Genomic DNA, 18,909 nt, shown 5'->3' on the forward strand with positions numbered 1-18,909 from the left:
ATCCTGAGAGGATTCACCACAGAATCCGGAGAGGATTCTCCACAGAATCCGGAGAGGATTCTCCACAGAATCCGGAGAGGATTCTCCACAGAATCCTTAGAGGATTCTCCACAGAATCCGGAGAGGACTCTCCACAGCATCCGGAGAGGATTCTCCACAGAATCCGGAGAGGATTCTCCACAGAATCCGGAGAGGATTCTCCACAGAATCCGGAGAGGATTCTCCACAGAATCCGGAGAGGATTCTCCACAGAATCCGGAGAGGATTCTCCACAGAATCCGGAGAGGATTCTCCACAGAATCCGGAGAGGATTCTCCACAGAATCCGGAGAGGATTCTCCACAGAATCCGAAGAGGATTCTCCACAGAATCTGGAGAGGATTCTCCACAGAATCCTGAGAGGATTCTCCACAGAATCCGGAGAGGATTCTCCACAGAATCCGGAGAGGATTCTCCACAGAATCCGGAGAGGATTCTCCACAGAATCCGGAGAGGATTCTCCACAGAATCCGGAGAGGACTCTCTACAGCATCCGGAGAGGATTCTCCACAGAATCCGGAGAGGATTCTCCACAGAATCCGGAGAGGATTCTCCACAGAATCCGGAGAGGATTTTCCACAGAATCCGGAGAGGATTCTCCACAGAATCCGAAGAGGATTCTCCACAGAATCTGGAGAGGATTCTCCACAGAATCCTGAGAGGATTCTCCACAGAAACCGGAGAGGATTCTCCACAGAATCCTGAGAGGATTCTCCACAGAATCCTGAGAGGATTCTCCACAGAATCCGGAGAGGATTCTCCACAGAATCCGGAGAGGATTCTCCACAGATTCCGGCAAGGATTCTCCACAGAAACCTGAGAGGATTCTCCACAGAATCCTGAGAGGATTCTCCACAGAATCCTGAGAGGATTCTCCACAGAATCCTGAGAGGATTCTCCACAGAATCCGGAGAGGATTCTCCACAGAATCCGGAGAGGATTCTCCACAGAATCCTTAGAGGATTCTCCACAGAATCCGGAGAGGACTCTCCACAGCATCCGGAGAGGATTCTCCACAGAATCCGGAGAGGATTCTCCACAGAATCCGGAGAGGATTCTCCACAGAATCCGGAGAGGATTCTCCACAGAATCCGGAGAGGATTCTCCACAGAATCCGGAGAGGATTCTCCACAGAATCCGGAGAGGATTCTCCACAGAATCCGGAGAGGATTCTCCACAGAATCCGGAGAGGATTCTCCACAGAATCCGGAGAGGATTCTCCACAGAATCCGGAGAGGACTCTCCACAGCATCCGGAGAGGATTCTCCACAGAATCCGGAGAGGATTCTCCACAGAATCCGGAGAGGATTCTCCACAGAATCCGGAGAGGATTCTCCACAGAATCCGGAGAGGATTCTCCACAGAATCCGGAGAGGATTCTCCACAGAATCCGGAGAGGATTCTCCACAGAATCCGGAGAGGATTCTCCACAGAATCCGGAGAGGATTCTCCACAGAATCTGGAGAGGATTCTCCACAGAATCCGGAGAGGATTCTCCACAGAATCCGGAGAGGATTCTCCACAGAATCCGGAGAGGATTCTCCACAGAATCCGGAGAGGATTCTCCACAGAATCCGGAGAGGATTCTCCACAGAATCCGGAGAGGATTCTCCACAGAATCCGGAGAGGATTCTCCACAGAATCCGGAGAGGATTCTCCACAGAATCCGGAGAGGATTCTCCACAGAATCCGGAGAGGACTCTCTACAGCATCCGGAGAGGATTCTCCACAGAATCCGGAGAGGATTCTCCACAGAATCCGGAGAGGATTCTCCACAGAATCCGGAGAGGATTCTCCACAGAATCCGGAGAGGATTTTCCACAGAATCCGGAGAGGATTCTCCACAGAATCCGAAGAGGATTCTCCACAGAATCTGGAGAGGATTCTCCACAGAATCCTGAGAGGATTCTCCACAGAAACCGGATAGGATTCTCCACAGAATCCGGAGAGGATTCTCCACAGAATCCGGAGAGGATTCTCCACAGAATCCGGAGAGGATTCTCCACAGAATCCGGACAGGATTCTCCACAGAATCCGGACAGGATTCTCCACAGAATCCGGAAAGGATTCTCCACAGAATCCTAAGGGGATTCTCCACAGAATCCTGAGAGGATTTTCCACAGAATCCGGAGAGGATTCTCCACAGAATCCGGAGAGGATTCTCCACAGAATCCCGAGAGGATTCTCCAAAGAATCCCGAGAGGATTCTCCACAGATTCCCGAGAGGATTCTCCACAGAATCCTGAGAGGATTCTCCACAGAATCCTGAGAGGATTCTCCACAGAATCCTGAGAGGATTCTCCACAGAATCCTGAGAGGATTCTCCACAGAATCCTGAGAGGATTCTCCACAGAATCCTGAGAGGATTCTCCACAGAATCCTGAGAGGATTCTCCACAGAATCCGGAGAGGATTCTCCACAGAATCCTGAGAGGATTCTCCACAGAATCCGTAGAGGATTCTCCACAGAATCCGTAGAGGATTCTCCACAGAATCCGTAGAGGATTCTCCACAGAATCCGGAGAGGATTCTCCACAGAATCCGGAGAGGATTCTCCACAGAATCCGGAGAGGATTCTCCACAGAATCCGGAGAGGATTCTCCACAGAATCCGGAGAGGATTCTCCACAGAATCCGGAGAGGATTCTCCACAGAATCCGGAGAGGATTCTCCACAGAATCCGGAGAGGATTCTCCACAGAATCCGGAGAGGATTCTCCACAGAATCCGGAGAGGATTCTCCACAGAATCCGGAGAGGATTCTCCACAGAATCCGGAGAGGATTTTCCACAGAATCCGGAGAGGATTCTCCACAGAATCCGAAGAGGATTCTCCACAGAATCTGGAGAGGATTCTCCACAGAATCCTGAGAGGATTCTCCACAGAAACCGGAGAGGATTCTCCACAGAATCCGGAGAGGATTCTCCACAGAATCCGGAGAGGATTCTCCACAGAATCCGGAGAGGATTCTCCACAGAATCCGGAGAGGATTCTCCACAGAATCCGGACAGGATTCTCCACAGAATCCGGACAGGATTCTCCACAGAATCCGGACAGGATTCTCCACAGAATCCGGACAGGATTCTCCACAGAATCCGGACAGGATTCTCCACAGAATCCGGACAGGATTCTCCACAGAATCCGGAGAGGATTCTCCACAGAATCCTAAGGGGATTCTCCACAGAATCCTGAGAGGATTTTCCACAGAATCCGGAGAGGATTCTCCACAGAATCCGGAGAGGATTCTCCACAGAATCCCGAGAGGATTCTCCAAAGAATCCCGAGAGGATTCTCCACAGATTCCCAAAAGGATTCTCCACAGAATCCTGAGAAGATTCTCCACAGAATCCGGAGAGGATTCTCCACAGAATCCTGAGAGGATTCTCCACAGAATCCTGAGAGGATTCTCCACAGAATCCTGAGAGGATTCTCCACAGAATCCTGAGAGGATTCTCCACAGAATCCTGAGAGGATTCTCCATAGAATCCTGAGAGGATTCTCCACAGAATCCTGAGAGGATTCTCCACAGAATCCTGAGAGGATTCTCCACAGAATCCTGAGAGGATTCTCCACAGAATCCTGAGAGGATTCTCCACAGAATCCGGAAAGCATTCTCCACAGAATCCGGAAAGGATTCTCCACAGAATCCGGAAAGGATTCTCCACAGAATCCGGAGAGGATTCTCCACATAATCCGGACAGGATTCTCCACAGAATCCGGAGAGGATTCTCCACAGAATCCGGACAGGATTCTCCACAGAATCCGGACAGGATTCTCCACAGAATCCGGACAGGATTCTCCACAGAATCCGGACAGGATTCTCCACAGAATCCGGACAGGATTCTCCACAGAATCCGGACAGGATTCTCCACAGAATCCGGACAGGATTCTCCACAGAATCCGGACAGGATTCTCCACAGAATCCGGACAGGATTCTCCACAGAATCCGGACAGGATTCTCCACAGAATCCGGACAGGATTCTCCACAGAATCCGGACAGGATTCTCCACAGAATCCGGACAGGATTCTCCACAGAATCCGGACAGGATTCTCCACAGAATCCGGACAGGATTCTCCACAGAATCCGGACAGGATTCTCCACAGATTCCGGAGAGGATTCTCCACAGAATCCGGAGAGGATTCTCCACAGAATCCGGAGAGGATTCTCCACAGAATCCGGAGAGGATTCTCCACAGAATCCGGAGAGGATTCTCCACAGAATCCGGAGAGGATTCTCCACAGTATCCTGAAAGGATTCTCTACAGAACCCGGAGAGGATTCTCCACAGAATCCGGAGAGGATTCTCCACAGAATCCGGAGAGGATTCTCCACAGAATCCGGAGAGGATTCTCCACAGAATCCGGAGAGGATTCTCCACAGAATCCGGAGAGGATTCTCCACATAATCCGGAGAGGATTCTCCACAGTATCCTGAAAGGATTCTCTACAGAACCCGGAGAGGATTCTCCACAGAATCCGGAGAGGATTCTCCACAGAATCCGGAGAGGATTCTCCACAGAATCCGGAGAGGATTCTCCACAGAATCCGGAGAGGATTCTCCACAGAATCCGGAGAGGATTCTCCACATAATCCGGAGAGGATTCTCCACAGAATCCGGAGAGGATTCTCCACAGAATCCGGAGAGGATTCTCCACAGAATCCGGAGAGGATTCTCCACAGAATCCGGAGAGGATTCTCCACAGAATCCGGAGAGGATTCTCCACAGAATCCGGAGAGGATTCTCCACAGAATCCGGAGAGGATTCTCCACAGAATCCGGAGAGGATTCTCCACAGAATCCGGAGAGGATTCTCCACAGCATCCGGAGAAGATTCTCCACAGAATCCGGAGAGGATTCTCCACAGAATCCGGAGAGGATTCTCCACAGAATCCGGAGAGGATTCTCCACAGAATCCGGAGAGGATTCTTCATAGAATCCGGAGAGGATTCTCCACAGAATCCGGAGAGGATTCTCCATAGAATCCGGGGAGGATTCTCCACAGAATCTCGAGAGGATTCTCCACAGAATCCCGAGAGGATTCTCCAAAGAATCCCGAGAGGATTCTCCACAGATTCCCGAGAGGATTCTTCACAGAATCCCGAGAGGATTCTTCACAGAATCTCGAGAGGATTCTCCACATATTCCCGAGAGGATTCTCCACATATTCCCGAGAGGATTCTCCACAGAATCCCGAGAGGATTCTCCACAGAATCCTGTGAGGATTCTCCACAGAATCCTGTGAGGATTCTCCACAGAATCCTGAGAGGATTCTCCACAGAATCCTGAGAGGATTCTCCACAGATTCCTGAAAGGATTCTCCACAGAATCCTGGCAGGATTCTCCACAGAATCCTGGCAGGATTCTCCACAGAATCCTGGCAGGATTCTCCACAGAATCCTGACAGGATTCCCCACAGAATCTTGGCAGGATTCTCCACAGAATCCTGGAAGGATTCCCCACAGAATCCTGGCAGGATTCTCCACAGAATCCTGGCAGGATTCTCCACAGAATCCTGGCAGGATTCTCCACAGAATCCTGGCAGAATTCCCCACAGAATCCTGGCAGGATTCTCCACAGAATCCTGGCAGGATTCTCCACAGAATCCTGTGAGGATTCTCCACAGAATCCTGAAAGAATTCTCCACAGAATCCTGTGAGGATTCTCCACAGAATCCTGAGAGGATTCTCCACAGAACCCTGAGAGGATTCTCCACTGAATCCTGAAAGGATTCCCCACAGAATCCTGAAAGGATTCCCCACAGAATCCTGAAAGGATTCTCCACAGAATCCTGAAAGGATTCTCCACAGAATCCTGAAAGGATTCTCCACAGAATCCTGAAAGGATTCTCCACAGAATCCTGAAAGGATTCTCCACAGAATCCTAAAAGGATTCTCCTCAAAATCCTGAAAGGGTTCTCCTCAAAATCTTGAAAGTTTTTTCCTCAGAATCCGGAGAGAATTCTCCTCAGAATCCGGAGAGGATTCTTCACAGAATCCTGAGGAGATTCTCTGGAAGTTACAATTATTGGTTAAATGAATCACCCTGAGCAACCCTTCCGTATCACCCTATCTCCTCCCCTAAGCCAAAATCATACTTACTGTTCTCCATCACCAAAAAGCTGAACGTGACCACAGCGATGTACAGCACGCAAACTAGCTCCAGCCAGAGGGCGAAGGCCCGCGTCGTCGCCAGAAACAGATACCACGCCGAGGTGTTAAGATCCTGATGCTTATCGAACTCGTACGCTAGGATTTTCTCCGCCCCGAAGGCCCGAATCGTCGTCAGCCCCTGGAAGGACGCGTTGGCGTGCGAGAAGATGGGACTGCGGGCTGTAATAGGGAAACATGAAATACAGATACGAAAGGAAGGAAGGTCAGCTAAACGTGCGATGTGATATTGTAACCCGATCAGAAGGAAATAACAAAATACAAAAGACCCTAGCTTTTTTCAATTTTGGATGCTATTCTTCCCGACTAGAAGCACAAAACAAGATCATAACAAAATTATGACAACTGATGTTAGAAATAACAAAAGTTGATACAATTCTGTTGTAAGCATTCTTCTATGTGAATATCCGTAACAAAATTATAATAACATTTAAGGGGCCTAGAATCAAAGGGGAGTAAGTGATCATTTTGTCGATTTTGAGCTGAGCATATCAAAAAATTCTTCAGATTTTAAGCTTTCAGGAACTTTTTTAAGATTATTTTTACGATGATTAGAAATTACAATAAATCGAAGAAAATTGGGTCGATTTTGAATCTCCATACATTTTGTATGGGATGAAAAAATGGTGAAAAACTTTGAACCTCATTTCATCGAAAGTGGTTTTTTGTCACTTACACCCCTTTGCTTCTAACCCCCTCAATTGTTATATTTTAAGTAACAAAATTATAATAAAACTTGTTTCATTTATTCAAACAGATCTATAACAACCTTTGTTATATTATGCATTATAATATACTTGGCTGTAACATAATTTCGTAACACGTTTATAACAATCTTTGTTATGTTTTTTTGTAATAAAATGATTTCAAAATTTGTTAAATTTTGAAAATTTCAAAATTTGTTCTGTATTGTTGTGAAAAGGCTTGACAATTTCTGTTATTTTGGTCACTCGAGTCAAGTGATTTATAACAAAACATGTAACAAATTTGTTCTGAAATATATAACAGCATTTGTTATAATTTTGTTATGATTTCACAAGTTTAATCTAACAAAATTTGATATAATCTTGTTAAGATTATATCTCAACATATAACAAGTTTTGTTTTAATTGGAACGAGTTTTGTTAGAATTTTTGTTATTTTAACTACTAACGGTACATGTTTTATAACAACCATTGTTACAAAAATTATTGTAACAAAATAACACAACCTGTAATAATTTTGTTTTTTTTTTTCATCTAGTCGGGTTTATAACAAATGTTTTTTTACAACCGTGTTGAATTTTATCACAGTTTGCTGTAATTTTGTTATTTCTTTGTAATCGGAATCCACCCGTCCGAAAATTGGTACGATCCAATGACGACGACAAAGACGACGACGGGTGCGTGTCTTATCTACATATATCTAGTTCACCAAACGAGGATGGACTTTGGGCTTTGTGGTGATTAAAGATAATTGCCTCGAGCATGCGGAGGATCAGATTTCCCTCGGACTTGGACTTGGACTCGGACACTTACTCAGTGCTTCCACCCGTTTGATACTGCGTGCCGTGTTGGTATAGATGTGGCGCAGACCGTAGAACAGCACTCCCATGATGGCCGTGGGTAGCAGCAACCAGTAATTGACGATGGCCACCAAACTGATGATGGCGGTGAATTCCACGAAGAACTAGAATCAGGATGATAAGTGATGAGAGCATGGAACTGGAATTGTTTGGTTAGGGTAGGTGACCTATTAACGTTTCAATCCCAAATTGAACAATTTAAAGCATTTTTTAATTTAAATTGGGAAAATAACAAAGTTGCATGGAACGAGCTTTTATCAATGCACATAATTGTGTGAGCTCGGTCCATGCTACGTTGTTGTTTCATCACTCTTTCGCGAAAAACGATGCACACGCGAGAAATCATTTTCCGATAATTTAAAATTAAGCACTTTGTACCCAAAACCGTTGCACCTACCCTACTCAGAACGTGCCCTCCCTATTCCTTACCAGTATGCAATCCATCATGGCCGACGGCAGGAAGATATCTATACACCCAATATCTCTGGAAAACCGATTAAGAATCCTTCCCGACGGATTAGTATTGAAGAAGAACATGGTGGCCCGGGTGATGCCCCGGAACAGCTGGTCGTGCAGCCGGATCGAAGCCCTCAGGCAGAGGTAGAAAAACGAGAACGACCGGTTGAGCGACAGGCACAGCATCACTCCCATCGCACCGGAGTAGATTAGCAGATACTGCTCGCGGGTCAGGGCGGCAAAGATGGTTCCCTCCAGCTTGGACCGGACCGGCGTCGCCGTCTGTTCGGTGCCGTTGGAGGTGGCGACGGGGGCTGCGGTGGAGGCGTTTTGGCTGAGGAATTCCTCCTGGTTGACCCTGTTCATGGGGATGAAAGGATGGAAAATTGTGTTGGGATTAGCAATGGTACAACAGAATATAGTAGAAGGCAATTGGAAATCGATTTGTGTCGGAAGCTAGTGTGCACGAATTGTATGGCTTCAAGATGGATGTACATTCGATTCTCTTTTTCATGAAAAATGTGTCGCAACAACAGAAACAAAAATGTTATAATGTCTAAAAGTATGTCTCTGCTTCTGTTCTGCTTCTGCTCTGCTTTTGCTCTGCTTCTGCTCTGCTTCTGCTCTGCTTCTGCTCTGCTTCTGCTCTGCTTCTGCTCTGCTTCTGCTCTGCTTCTGCTCTGCTTCTGTTCTGCTTCTGCTCTGCTTCTGCTCTGCTTCTGCTCTGCTTCTGTTCTGCTTCTGCTCTGCTTCTGCTCTGCTTCTGCTCTGCTTCTACTCTGCTTCTGCTCTGCTTCTGCTCTGCTTCTGCTCTGCTTCTGCTCTGCTTCTGCTCTGCTTTTGCTCTGCTTTTGCTCTGCTTCTGCTCTGCTTCTGCTCTGCTTCTGCTCTGCTTCTGCTCTGCTTCTGCTCTGCTTCTGCTCTGCTTCTGCTCTGCTTCTGCTCTGCTTCTGCTCTGCTTCTGCTCTGCTTCTGCTCTGCTTCTGCTCTGCTTCTGCTCTGCTTCTGCTCTGCTTCTGCTCTGCTTCTGCTCTGCTTCTGCTCTGCTTCTGCTCTGCTTCTGCTCTGCTTCTGCTCTGCTTCTGCTCTGCTTCTGCTCTGCTTCTGCTCTGCTTCTGCTCTGCTTCTGCTCTGCTTCTGCTCTGCTTCTGCTCTGCTTCTGCTCTGCTTCTGCTCTGCTTCTGCTCTGCTTCTGCTCTGCTTCTGCTCTGCTTCTGCTCTGCTTCTGCTCTGCTTCTGCTCTGCTTCTGCTCTGCTTCTGCTCTGCTTCTGCTCTGCTTCTGCTCTGCTTCTGCTCTGCTTCTGCTCTGCTTCTGCTCTGCTTCTGCTCTGCTTCTGCTCTGCTTCTGCTCTGCTTCTGCTCTGCTTCTGCTCTGCTTCTGCTCTGCTTCTGCTCTGCTTCTGCTCTGCTTCTGCTCTGCTTCTGCTCTGCTTCTGCTCTGCTTCTGCTCTGCTTCTGCTCTGCTTCTGCTCTGCTTCTGCTCTGCTTCTGCTCTGCTTCTGCTCTGCTTCTGCTCTGCTTCTGCTCTGCTTCTGTTCTGCTTCTGCTCTGCTTCTGCTCTGCTTCTGCTCTGCTTCTGCTCTGCTTCTGCTCTGCTTCTGCTCTGCTTCTGCTCTGCTTCTGCTCTGCTTCTGCTCTGCTTCTGCTCTGCTTCTGCTCTGCTTCTGCTCTGCTTCTGCTCTGCTTCTGCTCTGCTTCTGCTCTGCTTCTGCTCTGTTATGTTCTTATCCGCTTCTGCTTTGTTCTGTTCTGTTCAGTTTGGTTCTGGCTCTGGCTCTGGCTCTGCTCTGGCTCTGCTCTGGCTCTGCTCTGACTCTGCTCTGACTCTGCTCTGACTCTGCTCTGGCTCTGCTCTGGCTCTGCTCTGGCTTTGCTCTGGCTCTGCTCTGGCTCTGGCTCTGGCTCTGGCTCTGGCTCTGGCTCTGGCTCTAGCTCTGGCTCTGGCTCTGGCTCTGGCTCTGGCTCTGGCTCTGGCTCTGGCTCTGGCTCTGGCTCTGGCTCTGGCTCTGGCTCTGGCTCTGGCTCTGGCTCTGGCTCTGGCTCTGGCTCTGGCTCTGGCTCTGGCTCTGGCTCTGGCTCTGGCTCTGGCTCTGGCTCTGGCTCTGGCTCTGGCTCTGGCTCTGGCTCTGGCTCTGGCTCTGGCTCTGGCTCTGGCTCTGGCTCTGGCTCTGGCTCTGGCTCTGGCTCTGGCTCTGGCTCTGGCTCTGGCTCTGGCTCTGGCTCTGGCTCTGGCTCTGGCTCTGGCTCTGGCTCTGGCTCTGCCCTGGCTCTGCTCTGGCTCTGCTCTGGCTCTGCTCTGACTCTGCTCTGGCTCTGCTCTGGCTCTGCTCTGGCTCTGCTCTGGCTCTGGCTCTGGCTCTGGCTCTGGCTCTGCTCTGGCTCTGCTCTGACTCTGCTCTGACTCTGCTCTGACTCTGCTCTGGCTCTGCGCTGGCTCTGCTCTGGCTCTGCTCTGGCTCTGGCTCTGGCTCTGGCTCTGGCTCTGGCTCTGGCTCTGGCTCTGGCTCTGGCTCTGGCTCTGGCTCTGGCTCTGGCTCTGGCTCTGGCTCTGGCTCTGGCTCTGGCTCTGGCTCTGGCTCTGGCTCTGGCTCTGGCTCTGGCTCTGGCTCTGGCTCTGGCTCTGGCTCTGGCTCTGGCTCTGGCTCTGGCTCTGGCTCTGGCTCTGGCTCTGGCTCTAGCTCTGGCTCCGGCTCTGGCTCTGGCTCTGGCTCTGGCTCTGGCTCTGGCTCTGGCTCTGGCTCTGGCTCTGGCTCTGGCTCTGGCTCTGGCTCTGGCTCTGGCTCTGGCTCTGGCTCTGGCTCTGGCTCTGGCTCTGGCTCTGGCTCTGGCTCTGGCTCTGGCTCTGGCTCTGGCTCTGGCTCTGGCTCTGGCTCTGGCTCTGGCTCTGGCTCTGGCTCTGGCTCTGGCTCTGGCTCTGGCTCTGGCTCTGGCTCTGGCTCTGGCTCTGGCTCTGGCTCTGGCTCTGGCTCTGGCTCTGGCTCTGGCTCTGGCTCTGGCTCTGGCTCTGGCTCTGGCTCTGGCTCTGGCTCTGGCTCTGGCTCTGGCTCTGGCTCTGGCTCTGGCTCTGGCTCTGGCTCTGGCTCTGGCTCTGGTTCTGCTTCTGCTCTGCTTCTGTTCTGCTTCTATTCTGCTTCTGCTCTGCTTCTGCTCTGCTTCTGCTCTGCTTCTGCTCTGCTTCTGCTCTGCTTCTGCTCTGCTTCTGCTCTGCTTCTGCTCTGCTTCTGCTCTGCTTCTGCTCTGCTTCTGCTCTGCTTCTGCTCTGCTTCTGCTCTGCTTCTGCTCTGCTTCTGCTCTGCTTCTGCTCTGCTTCTGCTCTGCTTCTGCTCTGCTTCTGCTCTGCTTCTGCTCTGCTTCTGCTCTGCTTCTGCTCTGCTTCTGCTCTGCTTCTGCTCTGCTTCTGCTCTGCTTCTGCTCTGCTTCTGCTCTGCTTCTGCTCTGCTTCTGCTCTGCTTCTGCTCTGCTTCTGCTCTGCTTCTGCTCTGCTTCTGCTCTGCTTCTGCTCTGCTTCTGCTCTGCTTCTGCTCTGCTTCTGCTCTGCTTCTGCTCTACTTCTGCTCTGCTTCTGCTCTGCTTCTGCTCTGCTTCTGCTCTGCTTCTGCTCTGCTTCTGCTCTGCTTCTGCTCTGCTTCTGCTCTGCTTCTGCTCTGCTTCTGCTCTGCTTCTGCTCTGCTTCTGCTCTTGCTCTGCTTTTGCTCTGCTTCTGCTCTGCTTCTGCTCTGCTTCTGCTCTGCTTCTGCTATGCTTCTGCTCTGCTTCTGCTCTGCTTCTGCTCTGCTTCTGCTCTGCTTCTGCTCTGCTTCTGCTCTGCTTCTGCTCTGCTTCTGCTCTGCTTCTGCTCTGCTTCTGCTCTGCTTCTGCTCTGCTTCTGCTCTGCTTCTGCTCTGCTTCTGCTCTGCTTCTGCTCTGCTTCTGCTCTGCTTCTGCTCTGCTTCTGCTCTGCTTCTGCTCTGCTTCTGCTCTGACTCTGCTCTGACTCTGCTCTCTCTCTGCTCTGGCTCTGCTCTGGCTTTGCTCTGGCTCTGCTCTGGCTCTGCTCTGCTTCTGCTCTGTTATGTTCTTATCCGCTTCTGCTTTGTTCTGTTCTGTTCAGTTTGGTTCTGGCTCTGGCTCTGGCTCTGCTCTGCTCTGGCTCTGCTCTGGCTCTGCTCTGGCTCTGCTCTGACTCTGCTCTGACTCTGCTCTGGCTCTGCTCTGGCTCTGCTCTGGCTTTGCTCTGGCTCTGCTCTGGCTCTGCTCTGGCTCTGGCTCTAGCTCTGGCTCTGGCTCTAGCTCTGGCTCTGGCTCTGGCTCTGGCTCTGGCTCTGGCTCTGGCTCTGGCTCTGGCTCTGGCTCTGGCTCTGGCTCTGGCTCTGGCTCTGGCTCTGGCTCTGGCTCTGGCTCTGGCTCTGGCTCTGGCTCTGGCTCTGGCTCTGGCTCTGGCTCTGGCTCTGGCTCTGGCTCTGGCTCTGGCTCTGGCTCTGGCTCTGGCTCTGGCTCTGGCTCTGGCTCTGGCTCTGGCTCTGGCTCTGGCTCTGGCTCTGGCTCTGGCTCTGGCTCTGGCTCTGGCTCTGGCTCTGGCTCTGGCTCTGGCTCTGGCTCTGGCTCTGGCTCTGGCTCTGGCTCTGGCTCTGGCTCTGGCTCTGGCTCTGGCTCTGGCTCTGGCTCTGGCTCTGGCTCTGGCTCTGGCTCTGGCTCTGGCTCTGGCTCTGGCTCTGGCTCTGGCTCTGGCTCTGGCTCTGGCTCTGGCTCTGGCTCTGGCTCTGGCTCTGGCTCTGGCTCTGGCTCTGGCTCTGGCTCTGGCTCTGGCTCTGGCTCTGGCTCTGGCTCTGGCTCTGGCTCTGGCTCTGGCTCTGGCTCTGGCTCTGGCTCTGGCTCTGGCTCTGGCTCTGGCTCTGGCTCTGGCTCTGGCTCTGGCTCTGGCTCTGGCTCTGGCTCTGGCTCTGGCTCTGGCTCTGGCTCTGGCTCTGGCTCTGGCTCTGGCTCTGGCTCTGGCTCTGGCTCTGGCTCTGGCTCTGGCTCTGGCTCTGGCTCTGGCTCTGGCTCTGGCTCTGGCTCTGGCTCTGGCTCTGGCTCTGGCTCTGGCTCTGGCTCTGGCTCTGGCTCTGGCTCTGGCTCTGGCTCTGGCTGTGGCTCTGGCTCTGGCTCTGGCTCTGGCTCTGGCTCTGGCTCTGGCTCTGGCTCTGGCTCTGGCTCTGGCTCTGGCTCTGGCTCTGGCTCTGGCTCTGGCTCTGCTCTGGCTCTGCTCTGGCTCTGCTCCGGCTCTGCTCTGGCTCTGCTCTGGCTCTGCTCTGGCTCTGCTCTGGCTCTGCTCCGGCTCTGCTCTGGCTCTGCTCTGGCTCTGCTCTGGCTCTGCTCTGGCTCTGCTCTGGCTCTGCTCTGGCTCTGCTCTGGCTCTGCTCTGGCTCTGCTCTGGCTCTGCACTTAACGAGTTCCAGGGAGTTTCGAGAGGGATCTATTAGCTCTTTAATATATTCACTAGGGTTTAAAAGGGCTTTCAGAGACGTTTCATTGCGTATCAGGAGGTTGTAGAGGGGGATTAGTGGGCTTTACAGGCTCTGAGAATAGGTTTCAGAGGCGTTTCATAGGCGTTACAATGCGTTTCAAGCAGTTTAAAAATGTTTCGCGGTCATTCAGGATGTTTTATAAGGGTTTTAAGAAGCCTAACGGGCTCTCAGAGCATCACGGGTATTTTAGAGGCATTTCAATGCATTTCAGGGAGTTTCAGGAGGTTTTAGTGGGGTTCTAGAGTGCTTTGCAGGCCCTCTGCTAAGGCGTTACAAGGTGTTTCAAGGCGTCAATGCGTGTCAGGGCATTTCGGGAGGTTTCAAAGAGGTCTCAAGGTCACTGGCTCTCAGGTGAGCTTTACGGGTGGTTTCAAAGGCTTTTTTTAGACATTACAATGCGTTTTAGGGCGTTTCTTGATATTTCCGGAAGTTTCAGGAGGTTTCAGAGGGGTTCAGAGCTCTCAGGTGACCTTCACAAGAATTCCACGGGGTTTCAGATCATTTCAGCAAGTTTCGAAGAGGTTGCAGAGGGGTTTTTAGGTCGCTTCACGGGAGTTCGGGAGACGTTATGTCTGGATTGGGCTTGTGGTTCCGATGACCTGAAACCATAAATTCTATTCAAACACACAGGTCGCTCATGTACATCCGATGATGTATACTCAAGAAAGTGTTACCTACTTAAATAGTTTCAACACCTCCCCCGCCCTCCTCGCATCTGTCTCCTCTAAACTCCTCATAACTCCACACGTTGCTTTTTGATCCGTAAACCAAACTTAACCATGCCACATGTGTGTTGCTTGGGAAAGTACTCTAACTGTATCGAACACAATCAAATTCCATTTAGGTTAATACGAATACCTTAATGGAGATTAGATTTAACTTAATTTGATATCACTTTAATGGATTCCACGTATGGAGGTTCCAGTTTAGATACCAGGTGAATGAGTAAATTGGAGAGTTATCTAATTCATTGGTGAGTAGGTGAGTGTGAACAGCTCCAAGATTGAATGAGTTAGTGAGTGAGTCAGCTCAACGAACCTGTCACCCTAATCATGGTCATATTGAATACCCACGCCTTTATAGTTGGAGCTATAGGGGCCCTGGCGTAGGCCAGCTTAAGCTGCAAGCCAGACCAAATTAATTTAAAGTAATCTTCTCAGTTCAAAATCTTAAGGCCTATACTTCATGGAGATTTGAAGTGGGACGTCCGTCGGTTGAATTCAGTTTCAAATCCTTATGAACATCGAGAGTATATGACATATTTACATATAGAGTATTGTGTGAACATTATGTGAGCTATCAAATAAGCCATTAATTCCTCCAACGACCAACCAGGTTATCTACAATCGACATTCCAATCACCCTCGAATTTCCCACATAGGTACACTTACCACTGCGAGATGAAGTAATCGATACCGCTCATGGTGCTCTGCGCCAGCAGGAACAACACCGCAACCGTCACCAGCAGCAGCCCACTTTCCACCGCTTTGAAGTAGCTCTTGTACACGGAAAATCCAATCGTGCCGGCAATTTGCGCTTCTCCCCTATTAACCGGCCCGCCTTTCCCTCCATTGGCACCTGGAACGGTCGTCCCGGTCCCACCACTTGACCCCCCGGTACCAGCTTGCGACATTCCGGATCCCACCGGTGAAGTTTGACGCCTTTTTCTCCGGCTATATCCGGTCGTCGTTGGGCCGCCACCATATCCATCGTCGAACCCGTCGTCGAATCCATCGAAGACCATACTGCAGGAGGAGAAGGGTGACGGCTGGTACAGGGATTGGTGCGAGTGGGCCATGCGGTGAGCTGGTGGCATCACGATCGGGCTGGTGGTCGAATTTCTGCGGTATCTGGCCATGGCAGCTGCGGCGCTGACGACCGAACCAACCGGGGTGATGGGCGACTGTGGGGGTGAGAGTAAGGGAAGAAAGCAGTTAAAAAAGAGGGAATTGGTGAACTGGAGCGTTGATAATGGTTTTCGTGGATGGGGATTGCTCCTTTGCTTTACTCGGGAAACAGATTACGTTATGGAGGACAAATACGATTAATCGATCAACCTAATAAAATCAATTGCTTTCAAATCCTGTATTTACAATAATCCTGTAGTAACTGTAAAATCAAGTCGCCATCAGAGGTTAACCAATCGGTCAACTTTTAAGCGCAAACCGTCATTTGGTTCTTCAAATTTGTGCTCTTGAAAATGACTTCGTCATATCTTAACTACTTTCGGCGCGACACCTATAACCGGTTTCGGAACAGTATCAGTAGTCTCAAACATAGTCTGAGCTCAATATCTCGCTGAATGTTCTTCAGATTATCATAAAAGTCGTGGTTTGATTTGTCGCATGCATGGTTTTGCTGCATTCTTATATCTCGCCCCTTCCTAGGGTGCCGGCCCGGAACACAAATAATAACTCCAGAACGGCTGAACCAATTCGAACCATTTCCAATAGGAAACAATGGGACCAGATTTCCCGTTGAATGAACCTTCGGTCGTTGAAATCGGTTAAAGTTTACTGATAAAATGTTGTGTGAGTGTTTTGTAGACACACATCCACACAAACATACACATACACAAACATCTCCTCAATTCGTTGAACTGAGTTGAATAGTGTATGTGATTCAACCCCCGGGCCTTCTGTCAATAAGTCATTTTTGGAGTGAACATATAGCCTTTCCAGTACACTTAGTGTACAAGAAAGGCAAAAGGGGGATTTTCGAAAGGAGGCAGAATTTTTATCTAATTTCCGTCTATCTAAGCACCGACCAATAATGATCGAATTTATTACTGCATCTCGCTTAACGCCTCATTACCAATTCAGTATCGATTACTAATTCTTAAATGAGCTTCCATAATATATGAAAAATATAAAAGAACTAGAATATTATGGGAATTCTAGTACTTTTCTAGTTTTCTAAAATAAGATTGAATAATTATCCTTCGAATTCTGTTTCCGTCTAGTCCACTTCTATTTCGGGTACAACCTGAATTCAATTCCCGGCACACCTTCTACGTGACACTATGGTACATAGAATGGTCAAAAAATATGAGTTGACCGTAACCATTTATTCGAAAAGTCGGTCAAATTCTTCACAATATAATACGCTCTCACAGTGCAACGAAGAAATCTTTCTCTGTGGTAGTGAAAAATACCGGATCATTCGGACACAGAATGGAGAAAGAAAAATACACAATTTGCGTGTTCGGTGTTCAACAAACTTCTAACCTTTAATTTCGTGTTTCGCTCTACATAGAATCATGGTTGATTAATTTTAAAAGTAGGGTTTTGACCCCATTCCCGGCACCAGAGGTAATTGTTTATTACCTAAATTCACTTCGAAACGACCGTTTTCGTCCACTTCTTTCATCTAAATCAGATACCGGTATTACAGGGTGTCTACTCATAACTCAAAATAAAATTCCCTGAGTTTTTCAGGTTTTTCCAGATGAAATTTTGAAAGTTCAATAATTCAAAAAATAACCCAAATTTTCTAAAAAATATGAAGGGTGACTTAGGGTATCATCGGCAGGTTTGTTCTTTTCGTCATGAGGGATTTATGCCGGACAAATTGCTTGAAACTTGATCATATTCAGCTTGGTTGGGAAGGATTTGATGTCAACTCTAAGTTCAATAGGTTTAAAAAAAAACCATGACGAAGAGAATAAAACTGCCGAAAATACGTAAGTTCCCCTACTCTTCAAAAATTCTTTCAAGATTTCTGAGCATAATTCCTGGAATTTCTTCCAAAATTTCTTCCTGGCTTTCCGCAGGATTCTTTCACACGAGATATCTGTTTGAGTACGTCCCGATATTTCTTGCAAAGGTTTTCTGATATACTTCTAGAGATTCTCGCTGGATTCCTCCTGAAGATTCATCCAAAACTATTCAAAGTTTCTTCAAGAATGTCATTGGTTGAACCTCGTAGCCATGCGGTTAGAGTCCGGGTGGATGAGGGTTCGATTCCCGCTCCGAGCGATGAAATTTTTCACGAGAATAGCTTCTTATCCGTAGCCACTCCGTGTTAAGTTTCGTTCAATCGGTACAGCCGCCGGCTGAAGCCAGTGTCCATGTCTGTTTTAGTGGTTTTCCAGGACAGCTATCCATAAACTATTGGATTTTATGATAGTTTTCCGATATTGCTCTTGTTTTCCTCGCGGAACTTCATCCGCAGCTGCTTTCAGGATTCCATGAGGTTTTCAGAATTCCTCCTTGGATGTCTCTCATATTTCTTCTCGGGATTACTATCGCCTAGAACTTTTTTCGAGATGTCTCATTTTTTTCTCAGGTTTTTCCTAAAGTTCCTGTCGAGATTTTTTCAATAACACTTTGCGGAGTTTCTCGCAAGATTTTATTTGAATTCCCTCGAATATTTCTCCATGAATTTCCTATAAGGTATTTCGTAAGTTATCTCAGGAGAAATTCTGAGAAAAACGTAAAACGTAGAAGAATTCCTGCAATTACTTTGAGAGAAATCCCTAAAGGAGTATCCAGAATCTCGGGACAATTTCTGGGAAGAATTTTGAGAATAATGCACAGAATATCTGTAAATACTCTCAGGTGGATCACTGCAAGAAATCCGGTACAACTACAAGAAACAGCCTGGCTCTGAAAGAATGCAAGAGAAGAATTCAATGAGAAATATCAGCAATAACTCCTGTGGAAATCCCAGAAGGCACTCTGGAAAAAAAAATCTTAGGAGAAAATCCAAGGTAAATTAAGAAAAAGTCTGAAAGACATCTCATGACCAACATCGGAAGGAATCTTCTGAGAGAAGTTCCAGGAGATACTCCCGAGCAGGAGAAAATAGCTGAAGAATATCAAACTCAGGTATGGAAAACCCAATACCTACAACCTGAATGAGGTATTAGGAAGCCCTGCATAAGAGGTAAAATACCTAAAATAATAACTAGTGTGTATTCTGTGCCTAACACGTGAAGAATGATATCAGGTATGGCAATACCTAAATAATAATCGGCGATTTTTCCATATAAATAAGGATTTTTCCATAATCGAATAATACCTCAATCAGTCCTCAACACCAAACTAATAACTCGTTGAGGTATTTTATCAAGACTTTTTTTTTTTGTAAAATTTGATTGTATTTGTCAGTTTAGCGGTTTACAGTATTATTTACAATTTGTTATTCTAAGTTAATTTGTTATTCTAAGTTCAGATGAAATAGAAGTTCGTTCACATCTATTC

General features: G+C 48.6%; 2 protein-coding genes across 5 annotated transcripts in view; one reads left to right on the forward strand and one right to left on the reverse strand.

Annotated features, from left to right (window-relative positions):
* Nucleotides 1–18,909, forward strand: part of LOC109402379 (uncharacterized) — a 489,342-nt gene that overhangs the window by 318,004 nt on the left and 152,429 nt on the right. The window lies entirely within an intron of this gene.
* Nucleotides 1–18,909, reverse strand: part of LOC109402397 (probable multidrug resistance-associated protein lethal(2)03659) — a 110,749-nt gene that overhangs the window by 3,554 nt on the left and 88,286 nt on the right. The window contains exons 8-11 of the mRNA XM_029856758.2: nucleotides 15,097–15,608; nucleotides 8,195–8,579; nucleotides 7,719–7,869; nucleotides 6,133–6,363 (exon numbers count right to left, since the gene is read on the reverse strand). Coding sequence (XP_029712618.2) covers nucleotides 6,133–6,363; nucleotides 7,719–7,869; nucleotides 8,195–8,579; nucleotides 15,097–15,608 — 1,279 coding nt within the window. The remainder of the gene's footprint in view (nucleotides 1–6,132; nucleotides 6,364–7,718; nucleotides 7,870–8,194; nucleotides 8,580–15,096; nucleotides 15,609–18,909) is intronic.

Source organism: Aedes albopictus, chromosome 1 (assembly GCF_035046485.1).
Source record: "Aedes albopictus strain Foshan chromosome 1, AalbF5, whole genome shotgun sequence".
Classification (NCBI taxonomy): Eukaryota; Metazoa; Arthropoda; class Insecta; order Diptera; family Culicidae; genus Aedes; species Aedes albopictus.